At 52.1% G+C, this 13,885-nt stretch overlaps 1 protein-coding gene across 2 annotated transcripts in view; it reads right to left on the minus strand.

The window, feature by feature from the left end:
• Positions 1-13,885, minus strand: part of ZC3H3 (zinc finger CCCH-type containing 3) — a 106,087-nt gene that overhangs the window by 16,609 nt on the left and 75,593 nt on the right. For both annotated transcript variants that reach the window (XM_054498300.2, XM_054498299.2), the window contains exons 6-9: positions 13,587-13,629; positions 13,352-13,510; positions 13,176-13,245; positions 10,650-10,781 (exon numbers count right to left, since the gene is read on the minus strand). In XM_054498300.2, the coding sequence (XP_054354275.2) occupies positions 10,650-10,781; positions 13,176-13,245; positions 13,352-13,510; positions 13,587-13,629 (404 nt within the window). The remainder of the gene's footprint in view (positions 1-10,649; positions 10,782-13,175; positions 13,246-13,351; positions 13,511-13,586; positions 13,630-13,885) is intronic.

Here is a 13,885-nt window from a genome sequence, read left to right on the forward strand (position 1 = left end):
TTTTTGTATTTTTAGTAGAGATAGGGTTTTACCATGTTAGCCAGGATGGTCTCGATCTCTTGACCTCATGATCCACCTGCCTCGGCCTCCCAATGTGCTGGGATTACAAGCATGAGCCACCGCACCCGGCCAACAATTCATAAATGCTTAAGTGCATGCTATTCTGAGTAGTGTGATGAAATCTTGTGCCGTCATGCTCTGTCCTGCCCAGGACACGAATCATTCCTTTTTCCACGCTGTATACACGACCTAACATTAGTCACTTAGTAGCTGTCTCCCTCATCACACTGACTCTTGTGGTACGGCAGCACTTGTGTCCGGGTAACCCTTATTTTCATAAAAAATGGGCCCAAAGTGCAACAGTAGTGATGCTAACAATTTGGATAAGAGAAGCTGTAAAATGCTTCCTTTAGGTAAAAAGGTGAAAGTTCTCAACTTAAGAAAAAAAAAATAGGCTGGGCGTGGTGGCTCACGCCTATAATCCCTGCACTTTGGGAGGCCAAGGCGGGTGGATCAGGTCGTCAGGAGTTGGAGACCAGCCTGGCCAACACAGTGAAACCCCATCTCTACTAAAAATACAAAAATTAGCTGGGTGTGGTGGCGGGCCCCTGTAATCCCAGCTACTCAGGAGGCTGAAAAAGGAGAATCACTTGAACCCAGGAGATGGAGGGTGCAGTGAGCCAAGATTGCACCACTGCAATCCAGCCTGGGTGACAGAGCTAGACTCCATCTCAAAAAAATAATAAAAATAAAAATACAAAAATTAGCCAGGCGTGGTGGCACGTGCCTGTAATCCCAGCTACTTGGGAGGCTGAAGCAGGAGAATCGCTTGAACCCAGAAGGCGGAGGTTGCAGTGGACAGAGGTTGTGCCACTGCACTGCACTCCAGCCTGGGTGACAGAGCGAGACTCTGCCCCCCCCAAAAAAAAAATAATAATATAATATTCTGAGGTTGCTGAGATCTACAGTAAGAATGAATCTTCTATCCATGAAATTGTGAAGAAAGAAAAAAAGAAATTAATGCTAATTTTGCTGTCACACTGCAAACTGCAAAAGTTAGGGCTACAGTGTGTGATAAACGTTTAGTTAAGATTTAAAAAGGCAGCCGGGCGTGGTGGCTTATGCCTGTAATCCCAGCACTTTGGGAGACCTAGGCGGGTGGATCATTTGAGGTCAGGAGTTCAAGACCAGCCTGGCCAACATGGTGAAACCCCGTCTCTATTAAAAACATAAAAATTAGTTAGGCGTGGTGGTACACACCTGTAATCCTAGCTACTCAGGAAGCTGAGGCAGGAGAATTGCTTGAACCCAGGAGGCAGAGGTTGCAGTGAGCCAAGATCGCGCTACTGCACTCCAGTCTGGGCGACAGAGTGAGACTCTGTCTCAAAAAAAAAAAAAAAGATTTAAAAAGGCATTTGATTTGTGGGTGGAAGATAATAGAAACATGTTCCAAATGATGGAATCGTGTTCCATGACACCCATGGGTTCAGGTATCCATGAGGGATCTTGGAATGTATCCCCCACAGAGAAGGGAAGACTACTGAATAAAGATCTATACTGAAAAACACTATAAGTAAATCAAATAAAAATTCTAAAAAGTGTTCAAGTAACCCATAGGAAGGCAGGGGGAAGAAAACCCAGAGGGAAAAAAAGAACCAATAGAAAACAAAATAAATCAAATGATACACTTAAGCCCTAATATAGCAATAACCACATTAAATGTAAATGTCCTACATACATCAACTAAAAGACAGAGATTGGCAGAGTGAATTTTAAAACATGATTGAACTATCTGCTGTCTACAAGAAAGTCACTTCAAATATGACACATATATAAATTTAAAGTAAAAAGAGAAAAAAGACATGAAAACTTGATTCAAAGAAAACAGGCATGGCTATATTAATATCAGAAAAAGATGACTTCAAAGCAAAGAAAATCATCAGAGACAGAAACATTATATAATAATAAAAGAGTAAATCTATCAAGAATGCATAGTAGGGCCACACCTGTAATCCCGGCACTTTGGGCCAAGGAGGACCACTTGAGGCCAGGAGTTCAACACTAGCCTGAGCAACATAGCGAGACCCTATCTCTACAAAAAAAATTTTAAAAGTAGCCAGACATGGTGGTGCACGCCTGTAGTCCTAGCTACTCAGGAGGCTGAAGTGGGAGGATCGCTGGAGCTCAGGAGTTTGAGCTTGCAGTGAACTGTGATTGTGCCGCTGAGCTCCAGCCTGGGCAACAAAGTGAGACCCAGTCTCTAAACAACAACAGCAACAACAAAAAGAATGCACAGCAATTCTAATGTAAATGCACCAAACAAAAAAGCTGTAAAATACTTGAAGCAATAACTGATAGCTATGAAAGGAGAAATAGACAAATCCACAATTATAGTTAGAGACTTCAACACCTCTCTCAACAACTGAAAACTAGACCGAAAATCGTCAAGGATATAGAGAACTCAAAAACACCTTTAACTACCAAGATCTATTAGACATTTATAGAGCACCAACAACAGTGGAATATACATTTTTTTTCAAGTACACATGGAACATATACCAAGACAGACCATATCCTCGGCCATAAAACAAACCATGAGAAACTTAGAATTAAAATCTGTATGATTTTAATCAATATAGATCAAACTAGAAATCAATGAAAGAAAGGTAACAGGAAAATCTCAAAACACTTGGAAACTAAATAACACACTTCTAAATAATCCATAGGCAATACTCTGGTTTCTCTTCAGATTGTATGACTCTTATGCCTTTTACTAAATAATCCATAGGGCAGAGAGAAAATCTCAAGGGAAATAAAACAAAAAAAATCACAGGAGCTGGGCTTGGTGGCTCATACCTATAATCCCAGCACTTCGGGAGGCTGAGGCGGATGGATTGCTTAAGCTCAGGAGTTTGAGACCAACCTGGGCAACATAGCGAGACCTCATCCCTATAAAAAATACAGAAATTAGCCAGGCGTGGTAGCATGCACCTGTAGTCCCAGCTACTCAGGAGGCTGAGGTGGGAAGACTGCTTGAGGCCAGGAGTTTGAGACCAGCCTGGGTGACAGAACAAGACCCTATCTTACAGAAAATTTAAAAAATTAATCAGGTATGGTGATATGCACCTGTAGTCCCACCTACTCAGGAGGCTGAGGCAGGAGGACTGCTTGAGCCCAGGAGGTTGAGGCTGTAGTGAGCCATGACTGCACCACTGTACTCCAGCCTGGGTGAGAGTGAGACCCTATCTCAGAAAAAAGGGAAAATATTCAAATTATTCAAATCAATAATCTAAGCTACCATTTCAAGAATATAGTGGGAAAAAAACAGCAAAATAAACCACAAGTAAGCAGAAAGAAAGAAATAATAAGAGCAGAAAGCCCAATGAAATTGAAAACAGAAAACCAACAGAGAAAAATCAGTAAAACAAAGAATGGGTACTTTGAAAAGATCAATAAATTGACAAACCTCTAGTAAAACGGACAATGAAAAAGAGAAGTCACGAACTTCCAGTAACAGAAATGAAATTTCCAGTATCACTGCAGATTCTGCAGACATCAAAAGGACAATTATTAAATACTTCAAACAATTATACACACAGAAAATCGACAACTTAGATGAAATGGACCAGTTCCTAGAGATACACAATCCACCAAAACTGACTGAAGAGTAGAAAATCTAACTAGATCTACACAGCAAGGAGATTGAGTCAGTAATCAAAAATCTCCCAACAAAGAAAAGCCCAGGACACAGCTGGGCACAGTGGCTCATGCCTGTAACCCCAGCATTTAGGGAGGCAGAGGTGGGAGGATCACTTGAGCCCAGGACACAGCTGGGCGCAGTGGCTCACGCCTGTAACCCCAGCATTTAGGAAGGCAGAGGTGGGAGGATCACTTGAGCCCAGGAGTTCGAGACCTGCCTGGGCAATATAGCGAGACCTTGTTCTTCAAGAAAAAAAAAAAAGAAAAAGAAAGAAAAGAAAAAAGACAGAAAAGCACAGGACCAGATGGCTTCACTGGTGAATTCCACTAAAACATTTAAAAGAAGAATCAACACCAATTCTTCTCCTACTCTTACAAGATGTTTAAGAGAAGGAAACATTTCCTAATTCACTCTGTGAAGCCAGTAGTGCCCTGATAACAAAACCAGACAAAGACACTAAAAGAAAACTACCAACCAATATATTTTATGAATATTGATGCAAAAATCCTCAGCAAAACATTCAGCAGCACATTAAATGGATTACACATCAAGGGCCAGGTGCAATGGCTCACGCCTATAATCCCAGCACTTTGGGAGGCCAAGGCGGGCTGATCACCTGAGGTCAGGAGTTTGAGATCAGCCTCGCCAACATGGCAAAACCCGAGTCTCTCCTAAAAATACAAAAATTAGCTGGGCCTGGCAGCGTGTGCCTGAAATCCCAGCTACTCATAAGGCTGAGGCAGGAGAATTGTTCCAACCTGGGAGGCGGAGTTTGCAGTGAGCCGAGATCGTACCAGTGCACTCCAGCCTGGGCAACAAGAGCAAAACTCTATTTCAAAAACAAACCAAAAAAAGGATTACACATCATAACCAGTTATTCCCAGATGCAAGGATGGTTTCATACACAAAAATCAATGAATGAGATTGTGACTGACTGTGATTCAGTGTGGTCAGAGTCATGAGCCGACCACCTTAATAGAATAAAGGAAAAAGACCACAAGATCATTTCAATTGATCTAGAAAAAGACCTGACAAAATTCAACAGCATTTCATGTTTTAAAAAAAACGAAAACCCAATAAATAGGATAGAAGGCAACTTCCTCAGTGTGGTAAACACTATACATAAAAGCCCATAGCTAACGTCATATTCAATGGTGAAAAATGAAAGCTTTTCTTCTAAGATGAGGAAAAAGACAAGGATGCCCACAGTTGCCATTTTAATTCAACATAGTATTAAAAGTTCTAGCCAGAGGCTGGGCGTGGTGGCTCACACCTATAATCCCAGCACTTTGGGAGGCCAAAGCAGGCGGATCATCTGAGGTCAGGAGTTTGAGACCAGCCTGGCTCCATGGTGTGACCCTGTCTCTACTAAAAATACAAAAATTAGCTGGGTTTGGTGGCACATGCATCTGTAGTCCCAGCTACTTGGGAGGCTGAGGCAGGAGAATCACTTGAACCCGGGAGGCGGAGGTTGCAGTTGAGCCGAGATCACGCCACTGCACTCCAGCCTGGGCGACAGAGTGAGACTATGTCTCAAAAAAAAAAAAAAAAAAAAAAAAAGAAAGAAAGAAAGAAAGAAAAGGCATCCCAATTGAAAAGGAAGAAGTAAAATTATCTGTTTGCTGATGACATGATCTTATATGTAAGAAAACCCTAAAGCATCCACACACAAAAAAAGTTAGAATAAAGAAATTCAACCACAACAAGTGGTGGGGAGGGTGTGGAGAAACGGGAACCCGTGTGCCGTTGCTGGGAATGTAAAATGGTGCAGCCACAACAGAAAACACTTCGGCGATTCCTCAGAAAGCTAAACACAGAATTACTCAGACTCCAGCAATTCCACTCCTCAATATACACCCACAGGAAGTGAAAGCAGAACTCAAACAGATACCTGCCCGTCAGGAATCACTACAGCACCCGTCACAGTAGCCACATACCCACCAGCACATGAAGGAACTAACAAAACGCAGTGCACACACAACGGAATGTTACTCTGCCATAAGAAAGGAATGAGGTGGTGCCACACGTGTGAACCCTGGAAACATGATGCTGCGTTAAAGACGCCGGACACCAAAGGACAGAATGTACGATTCCACTTAAAGGACATAGCTAGAGGAGGCGCCTTCACTGAGATAACTAGTTAGAGGTGTCTAACTAGGGTTTGGGAAGTGAGGAGTGGAGAGTCGTTGCTGAATATTCGGTGTTTCTGTCAGGGTGAGGAAAACATTTTGCAATGTTTCTACGGTGTTGTGAATGTAGTTAACGCTATTGAACTAAGTGCCATTTTGACACTTAAAAATGGTCAAAATTTATGTTATATATATTTTACCACAATTAAAAAGTAACACAGTATACCAAAAACTATTGAATTGTACACTAAAATGGGTGAATTATGTGATATGTGAATCATATCTCAACAAAGCTGTTTTTCAACAATGATAGGAATGGCCCATAAGCACCCAGGTGCTCTGCACGTCCAGGCCATCAGGGAAATACAAACCAAAACCCCAGGGATACGGCACGCCACGCCCACCAGAACGGGTGTGCCAGAAAGGCAGATACCCAGAGCTAGCGAGGAAGTAAGCAAGACGAAACGCTTGCTCGCTGCCGGCAGGAGTCTCAAACAGTGAAGCCGTTTTAGAAAACAGGAGGCTGTTAACCTAGAGTGACCCCGTAGCCCTGCAGTGACCCTATGACCCTGCAATTCCACTCCTAGGTGTCTACACAAGAGAAGCAAAAGCATCGGCCACACGAAGGCTGGAGGCAGCATTATTCACGACAGCCCCCAACCAGAAACCACCCGAATGTGCCCCACTCATGAATGGACAAAGTGTGGAGAGTCTCTGCAGCGGCTTGACTCTAATAAAAAGGGGTGCGGCGCTGAGGTGCTGCAGGACAGACCTCCAAACATGATGCAAAATCAAAGATGCCAAACAACCGTGTACTGTATGATTCCAGTGACACGAAAGGCCCACAAAAGAAACTTACCGAGACAGAAGTGGATGAGTGTTAGCGGCCGGGGGTGGGAGCAAGGTGGGGCTGGGACTGATGATCAACAGAGCTGAGGGAATTCTGGGGGGCAATGAAAACGACTGAAAGCTGCATTGTGGTGCGGCTGTACGACTCTAAGTTTACTCAAACCCACAGAACCATACACCTAGAGCAGACGAATTGTGTGGGAGGGAAACTGTACTTCAATAAAGCTGTTTTTTTTTTTTTAAGCTGACACCACAGATCAAAGGGTTAGACCACTGTTGAGGGAAAGCACCCATGACATGAAGAAAAACTAAGTGAGGCCCCACCTCACACATCACGCAAATAAAGAACAGCGAACGGCAGCCGACTTGTAGGGAGGTCTCCCTGTGCCAGGGCCACCCAGGACACTGCCAGGCCCACTGTGGCCCCCTGAAGAGTCGCCATGCCCCTCTGAGATAGGCAGTGCCATTATCCCGATTGTATATAAAAGGAGATTGAGGCCAGAGGAGGAAGTAACCATGCAGGGACAAGCTACACCCACAGCTGCCTCTTGAGCCAGCAGCAGGCAATGCGGGAGGCACTCTGTGACCGTGGGTGGAGACTGGTCCTAAACAATACCCGCGAGCACAAATCACAGGGCAAAGGATGTCAGGACCTTGCCTCATAAAGGACGAAGGATTCGGCCTAACAAAGGGCAGCACTGGCGAAAGCAGGGCACCAACAGAGAAGCGCTGTACGTGACCAAAACCAAGACGGGCGCTGTCCAGAGGACACAGGAGCCCCTGCAAGCCTGGAGGACGAAGGCAGGGTGTGCGTGAGGGGTGACTCAGGCCTCAGCTCGCATTGGGGAGCTGAAACCCAAGGCTCAGGCAGGGCCCTCCCTCTCCCGACAGCTCCCCGCAGACAGGCACCAACCACACACAGGGTGTGGGAAACGGCAGCGCGGAGGCTCATGGAGCAGGTACTGCAGATGCAGGAGGGCCAAAGTGCGCAGGAGCTCTCAATGCAGAGGTGGGGATGGAGTCACTGTCACCCCTGCACACGTTGCACACGATGCTCCCCAGCCCTGTGCACTGGGGGTGCTGGCAGCAGCCAACACCCCAGCCGCAACAAGCACACGCGGTGCCCAGACCCTGAGTCCTAAACACACTCAGAAGGAACCAGGGCGCCCTGCAGGAGCAGCTGTCCCACCTAGAGCCACCAGGAGCAGCACCGAGACCCTGAGTCTTTTTTTTTTTTGAGACAGAGTTTCACTCTTGTCGCCCAGGCTGTAATGCAATGGTGCGATCTCGGCTCACCGCAACCTCCACCTCCTGGGTTCCAGCAATTCTCCTGCCTCAGCCTCCCGAGTAGCTGAGATTACAGGCATTTGCCGCCACAACTGGCTAACTTCTTGTATTTTTAGTAGAGATGGGGTTTCACCATGTTGGCCAAGCTGGTTTTGAACTCCTGACCTCAGGTGATCCACCTGCCTCGGCCTTCCAAAGTGCTAGGATTACAGGTGTGAGCCACCGTGCCCGGCCCAGACCCTGAGTCTTAAACACACCCGTAAGGAGCCAGGAGCGGCTGTCCCAGAGCTGCCGGGTGGTGGGAGCATCTGGGTGCAGAGAGCAAGGAGGGGTGCAGAGACTGTCAGGCACATCATAAGGGCAGGAGCCCTGGCAAGGCAGCGTATTAAGAGGGGATGGCAATGGACACAGCCGGACACACCCGTGGACAAACAGGCAAGCAGTGAGCACGGAGGAGGGAAAACTCTTCCGTTCAAGGACACAGGCGGCAGATCAGAATTTGACAGCAGACAGACACAGCTGGCTATTAAGACTAAGGAGAGAAGGTAGAGTTTTCTAGTCTCAAAGTCTCCCCCCAGCAAAACGTATCAGGCGGGGAGATCCCTTTGACAAGGATGGAGCGAGCGCCCCAGGCAAGGGAGGAAAACAGCGCTGCACCCGGACAGGGACATCTACTGGGGAGGACTCCGCATCTACCGGGGAGGACGCGGCAGGATGCAGCAGACCCCGCAGATGTGCACAAACAGGCAGTCTGAAGTCATCCCCGTCCTGCTATCTAGGAGGACAGGCGGCATCTGGCAGAGGTTGACCCCTGAGCCACAGCCGTGGCCCCCCAAAAGGGGAAGGAGCAGAGATTTACTCCCAGCCTGAATTATTCACAAGGAAAGGGAATGTGGCTCTTTAACAAGCCATCGCTTTATGAAGCAAGGTTAACAATTTCACTTGATTCAGTGGAATATTATAAACTCTCTGGGGCCCATTTGAGGACTTCTACTTCAGGCGCAAGGTGACGATTCAGCACTTTTCACATTATTTAGAGAATAAAATTAACCCTCGCAGGCCCGGGCTGCCGCCTGTCCCCACTGGATCTGGCCGGCTCAGCGCTTTCCCATATATAATTACAAGCTGCTATCCATCATGCGGGTGCCGCAGCGCGGACACACGGAAAGGCAGCAGTAAGCACTTCCACTAATAGAAGCAGGACCTAAATATCACTTTGATATTTTCATTTAAATCGAAACATTTTACAATAATCAGCCATGGCCTCCATGGGGATCCTGCCACTGCCCCCACAGGGTCTGGGGCTGCCCCAGCCAGGCCCTACCTCCCCGGAGGGGATTGCCTGCCAGGTTTCAGGTTGGGGAGCCCGGCCTGGCCAACCCTTGGCCTGGCAGCAGGAGCTGTGGGCTGGCTCCTCCCGGGAAGTGGGTGTGACGACTGAGGATGAGGGAGAGGATGCTTGGGAAGGGCCCGGCCCACCACAGAACGCTGTGCACAGGAAGGAGTGCGTGGCCCAGCTTCTACAGGACCCCACAGGTGAACTCAGCAAGGGAGGGGCAGGAGAGCCGCCAGAGCATCGGGCCTGGTGTCCTTGCGGGTGGGCTGAGAAAGGGTTCCTGGGGTGCCTGGTGTTCTCGGCTTCACGGGGATTGCAGACCCTGAGGCAGCGCCAACACAAGTGTGAGGACCGGGTGGCAGTGAGCCGTGCTGCAGGCCCCGGGGCTCCCTCCCAAGATGCCAGGGACAAGGAGCATCTCCAGGTCCCCCAGCTCTGGCCCCTCCCCAGCCTGAGCCAGGAGGCCCCCAGCCTCGGCCACCAGCCCTAGCACAGGTGCAGGAGCCCTCAGGGCAGGGAGAGAAACAGGTGTGAGAGGCTGGGGGAGAGGGGGCCTGTACCCGGGACCAGGCCCACTGGGGATGCTGAGGCCACGCTGCTTGTGGCAGGGAGTCCTGGTGAAGCCCAGGAGGGCAGGTGAGGCAGAGGGGAGGAGCTGGCTCCACTGCCGGGAATTTCCCAGACAGGTGAGCCCGTGAGCCTCCGCAACACAGGAGTCAGTCATGCCCCCAGGAAGAGGAGAGCCGGAGCCATCAGCTGCAGGTGACCCTTGCAGGCCAGGTCCCCAATTCTCCACCCAGCAGTGGTGCCCCGCAATGAGCTCCGGCGCCAGCTCACTCCACCCTTGCCAGCCATGGCTCAGGCGGTCCCCTCAGCTCTGCCTGGCCCACCCCTCTGTCCCAGGCTGGGTGGGAGTGTCCCGTCCACCCCCTGCCTTCCTGGGGAGACTGCTGGCCCCACATCCACCTGCAGCCCTGCCGGCCCCCTGGCCTCCAATATCCCCTTCACTGCACTGCCACCCCCAGCAACATCTCAGGAGCTGCTCCGGCCCAGTCGCCACACCCCTACTATGGGGGGCCAGCTCTCGGGGCTACCAGTGCTGCACCTGGAAGTCTAGGTCCTCTGCGCCTCACCTTCCCATGGTTCAAACCCCACTCTGTGCTGGTGCTGTGCAACCCCAGGAAAGTTGCTGGACCTCTCTGAGTCACCTGTGAGGTGGACGTGATGACAGTGACCACCTCAGGGCTGCAGAAGGGTCATCCAGCCACCACGGCAGGTACCCAAGAATGAGCAGAGGACGAACAAGCCACAGGAACCCCGCCCACTCAGGCCCCCACGGACCCCTCACCTTTGCACCCAGGGGGCAGTAGCCTTTGAGGAAGTCACTGCAGACCTCGGCCTTGCGGGACACGTACACGTGGCTGTAGGGACAGTTGCTGTTGCTGCAGATGCCCTTCAGGAAGTAGGAGCACACCGGCATCTGTGGGGAGGGCCAGTAGTGAGGGCCAGCAGGCAGCCACCCTCCAGGGCCCACAGACAGTGGCTGGGGACCCTCCTACGGCCCTGCCCGAGAGAGAAATGGACACACGGCACCAGCAGGCAGGAAGGGCAGCCACCAGGACCTGCGGGGCAGGGAGGCTGCTGCTCAGAAGTGGGCCCCAGCCTCCCCAGGTGAACCACATCCCTGCCGTCACTCTGTCCAGAGGAGGAATGGAGCAGCCCTGTGGCCCTGTGGCCCAGCCTTAGGGGCGCCCTCCTGAGTCCCTCACCTGTTCTGAGCCTGCCCACCGTCCAGGGCAAGATAGCAGCCAGGGCTCCCAACCAGTAGCCTGTGGCCAGGGCTGCCCTTGGAGCCTCTCAGGCCATGGGGACCAGTGTCTAGGTGGGAGGACGAGCCACGGGCCAGCAGCCAACAGAGGGCTCTCCCTCTCCAGGCACCTGACCCGTGGGCCACAGGCAGTGTCCCTGGGCTCTAGGTAGGCAGGAGCCACCTGGAAGCAGGCCTGGTGTGGCACTGGCTGCAGGCCAGCACCGTGGAGGCCAAGGCTGTCAGCAGGAGGGGTCCAGCAGCATCTTCCTCCCCAGCACAGGGCCACTGGCCACAGTCAGTGCTTGTTATCATCACTGGGCTGGGAGAGGGAAGAAATGTAACTTTCCTCCCATTTGGGGGAACCTCAGGCCTAAGGAGCAATGGCTGGGCTAGGGCCACCCAGGGAGGGAAGCAGGGGGTCTCTTGCCGTCTCCAGGAGACATCTCCCTGCCCCTCGTGGGCCACCACGGGCTTCTCCTGGGCTGCCTGGGTGTTCAGAACAAGGATGTCACCGTCTGGCCTCAGCCCAGAGCCCCCCCCCCCAGAGCCCCTGCCAGCACCCCGGGGTCTCCAGCCTTGCCCCAAGCTATTCCCACTCCCCTCCCAGGGCCTTGCTCCCTCCTGGGTCAGACCACCCTCCCTGCTCCCACTACCCTCGTCCCCCTCCCCTTCCCAGACTGCTCAGAGCTGCTGGGGCCCGAGGAGCGGTGGGGGATCTGGGCAGACCCAGAGGCTTTAAAAAGTCACTTTTCGGGGGCAAGGTTGGAGATGGGAAAGGAACTTGTCTAAGGCCAAGGCGGGAAGAAGGGGTCCAGAGAGCCAGCGGCCAGGGCTGAGAGGGAGGGAGGGAGAAGGCAAAGAAACAAAGGGTGATTTAACGAGCGGGAGTTTATTTCTAATTGTCTTTTAACTGCAGCTACAGAGGGGGAGAGGGGCTGGGGGCCGTTTGGGGCTGGCGGTGGTGGGCTGTAGACAATTCCCTTAATGTGGTTTTTGATATAGAGCCCAAATTAGCTCTAATAAAAAGGGATGATAAAGCCAACTCTACAGCAAACGGAGCTCCTCTTGGCTGTCAGAGCGGGGCTGTTATCAAGAGGAAACTGCATTCTCATTTCAATTAACCTTGTTTGCACCCCGCCACGTCCACACAAATAACAATAACATTAATTCAGGGCACTGGTGCGGGGCGTCCACATTAGACAGCTTGGAATGTGCTCCGGCTTTGGAGCTGGGAGCTAATGAACCCGAAACTCGACGTGAATTTCCAAATTGCTCACAACAGAGTTCCGAGGCTCTATTAGGGAGAAAAATGCTGATTCTTTTCAAGTTCCTCAAGGGGAAAAGCTGTTGCGGCAGCAGCACCCCTGCCCAACACCGCCTCCCTCACCCGAGGCAGCCCTCACTCCACTCGCATGCTGTGTTCACACCGTGGCTGAGTCCAGAGCACAGGAGCTACGTATGTCCCCGCCAGCACTGACCCCTGACCCCAGCCCCAGGGCTCTCCTGCTTCTTCCCAGCAGGGGACCCACCTTGGCTCAAAGCAAGTCTGTGGGGTTTCAGGTGGCAGGGACAACGGCGGGGACAACTGCATGAGCCAGGAGTCCAGCTGTTCCCCCTCCAGCCCCTCCCTCCCGCCCTCTACCCAGGCAGCCTCTCCACCCAGCCCCTCACATACAGCTTCCCCCCTCCTGCCAATCCCAGTCTGAAGAGGCCCTGAGGCCTCAGCCCTGGGTCCACAGGGGCACCTGTGGGACCACCTTCCCCTGGGCATGTATAAGGGGGGCCTGGGGATCTGGTGAGGCCTGGTGCTGCCAGGAGAAGGGAAAAGAGACCCCTGTGCGTGGTGAGCAGGGACCCTATCAGCGCTGCTTTCCTGGGAAGAAGCAGCCCAGCTACAAAGCCTGCAGTGGGGTAGAGGCAGTACGGCAGACTCTAAGGACGCCAGGGCAGGGATCTGCATGTCCCAAGCCCAGGGAAAGCTGTGGGCACCATCTGCCTGGAGGCCAGGTGGCTGAGGCCCCGGAGAAAGGTGCACGGGAACAGGGCCACGAGCGCCGCACTCACCTTCTCCTTGGACACATGGTGGGAGAAGGGGCAGGTCCCATCCGTTTTCTTGCAGGTGCCCCGGACAAACCTGCAGCACCAGGACAAACGTGTGTGAGGAAGGGCCGGCAGGGACCAAGGGCAGAAGGACCCTGAACAGAACCTCCCCCAGGCCCGCAGCAAGGGCAGGAGGGCACCTGGTGCACACGGCCACCTTCTCGGGATCGTGGATGTAGGGGCAGCGCTCGCCGCGGTTGCACCTGCCGAAGCGGTTGTAGTACATGCAGTACTCCTTCCTCTTCTCCCTGCGCTGCCGCGCCTGCCGGATGATGGCCAGGCTGCGTTGCACGGCCCGGCTGCAGACGGGGAGAGAGGTGCGTGAGCCCGAGGGCGAGCAGGGAGCCCACCCACTGCCCAGCCCAAAGGCAGTACCTGGCCAGGGAACGGCTACAGCTGCCTGCAGGATCCAGCCGGCCTGTGGGGGAGAGAGGCATGGGTCATAGCAGGCCACAGCCTGGCCCGCACGCCCTTTCCCTGCTGACCCCCTTAGTCAAGGCCCTCAGGGGTCCCAGCACTCAGCTCAGGCACAGCCTCCCTTCCAGAAAACTGCCCAGAGCTCCCCTCCCCACAGTGGTTCAGACGCCCTGGGCCCTGCCAGGCCCCTCTGGGGACACAGCACCTGAGAGTGGGGAGCTGCTGGGCCCTGTGTCTGGCTCCTCTCCGGGGCAGGG

Source organism: Pongo pygmaeus, chromosome 7 (assembly GCF_028885625.2).
Source record: "Pongo pygmaeus isolate AG05252 chromosome 7, NHGRI_mPonPyg2-v2.0_pri, whole genome shotgun sequence".
In the NCBI taxonomy this organism is placed as follows: Eukaryota; Metazoa; Chordata; class Mammalia; order Primates; family Hominidae; genus Pongo; species Pongo pygmaeus.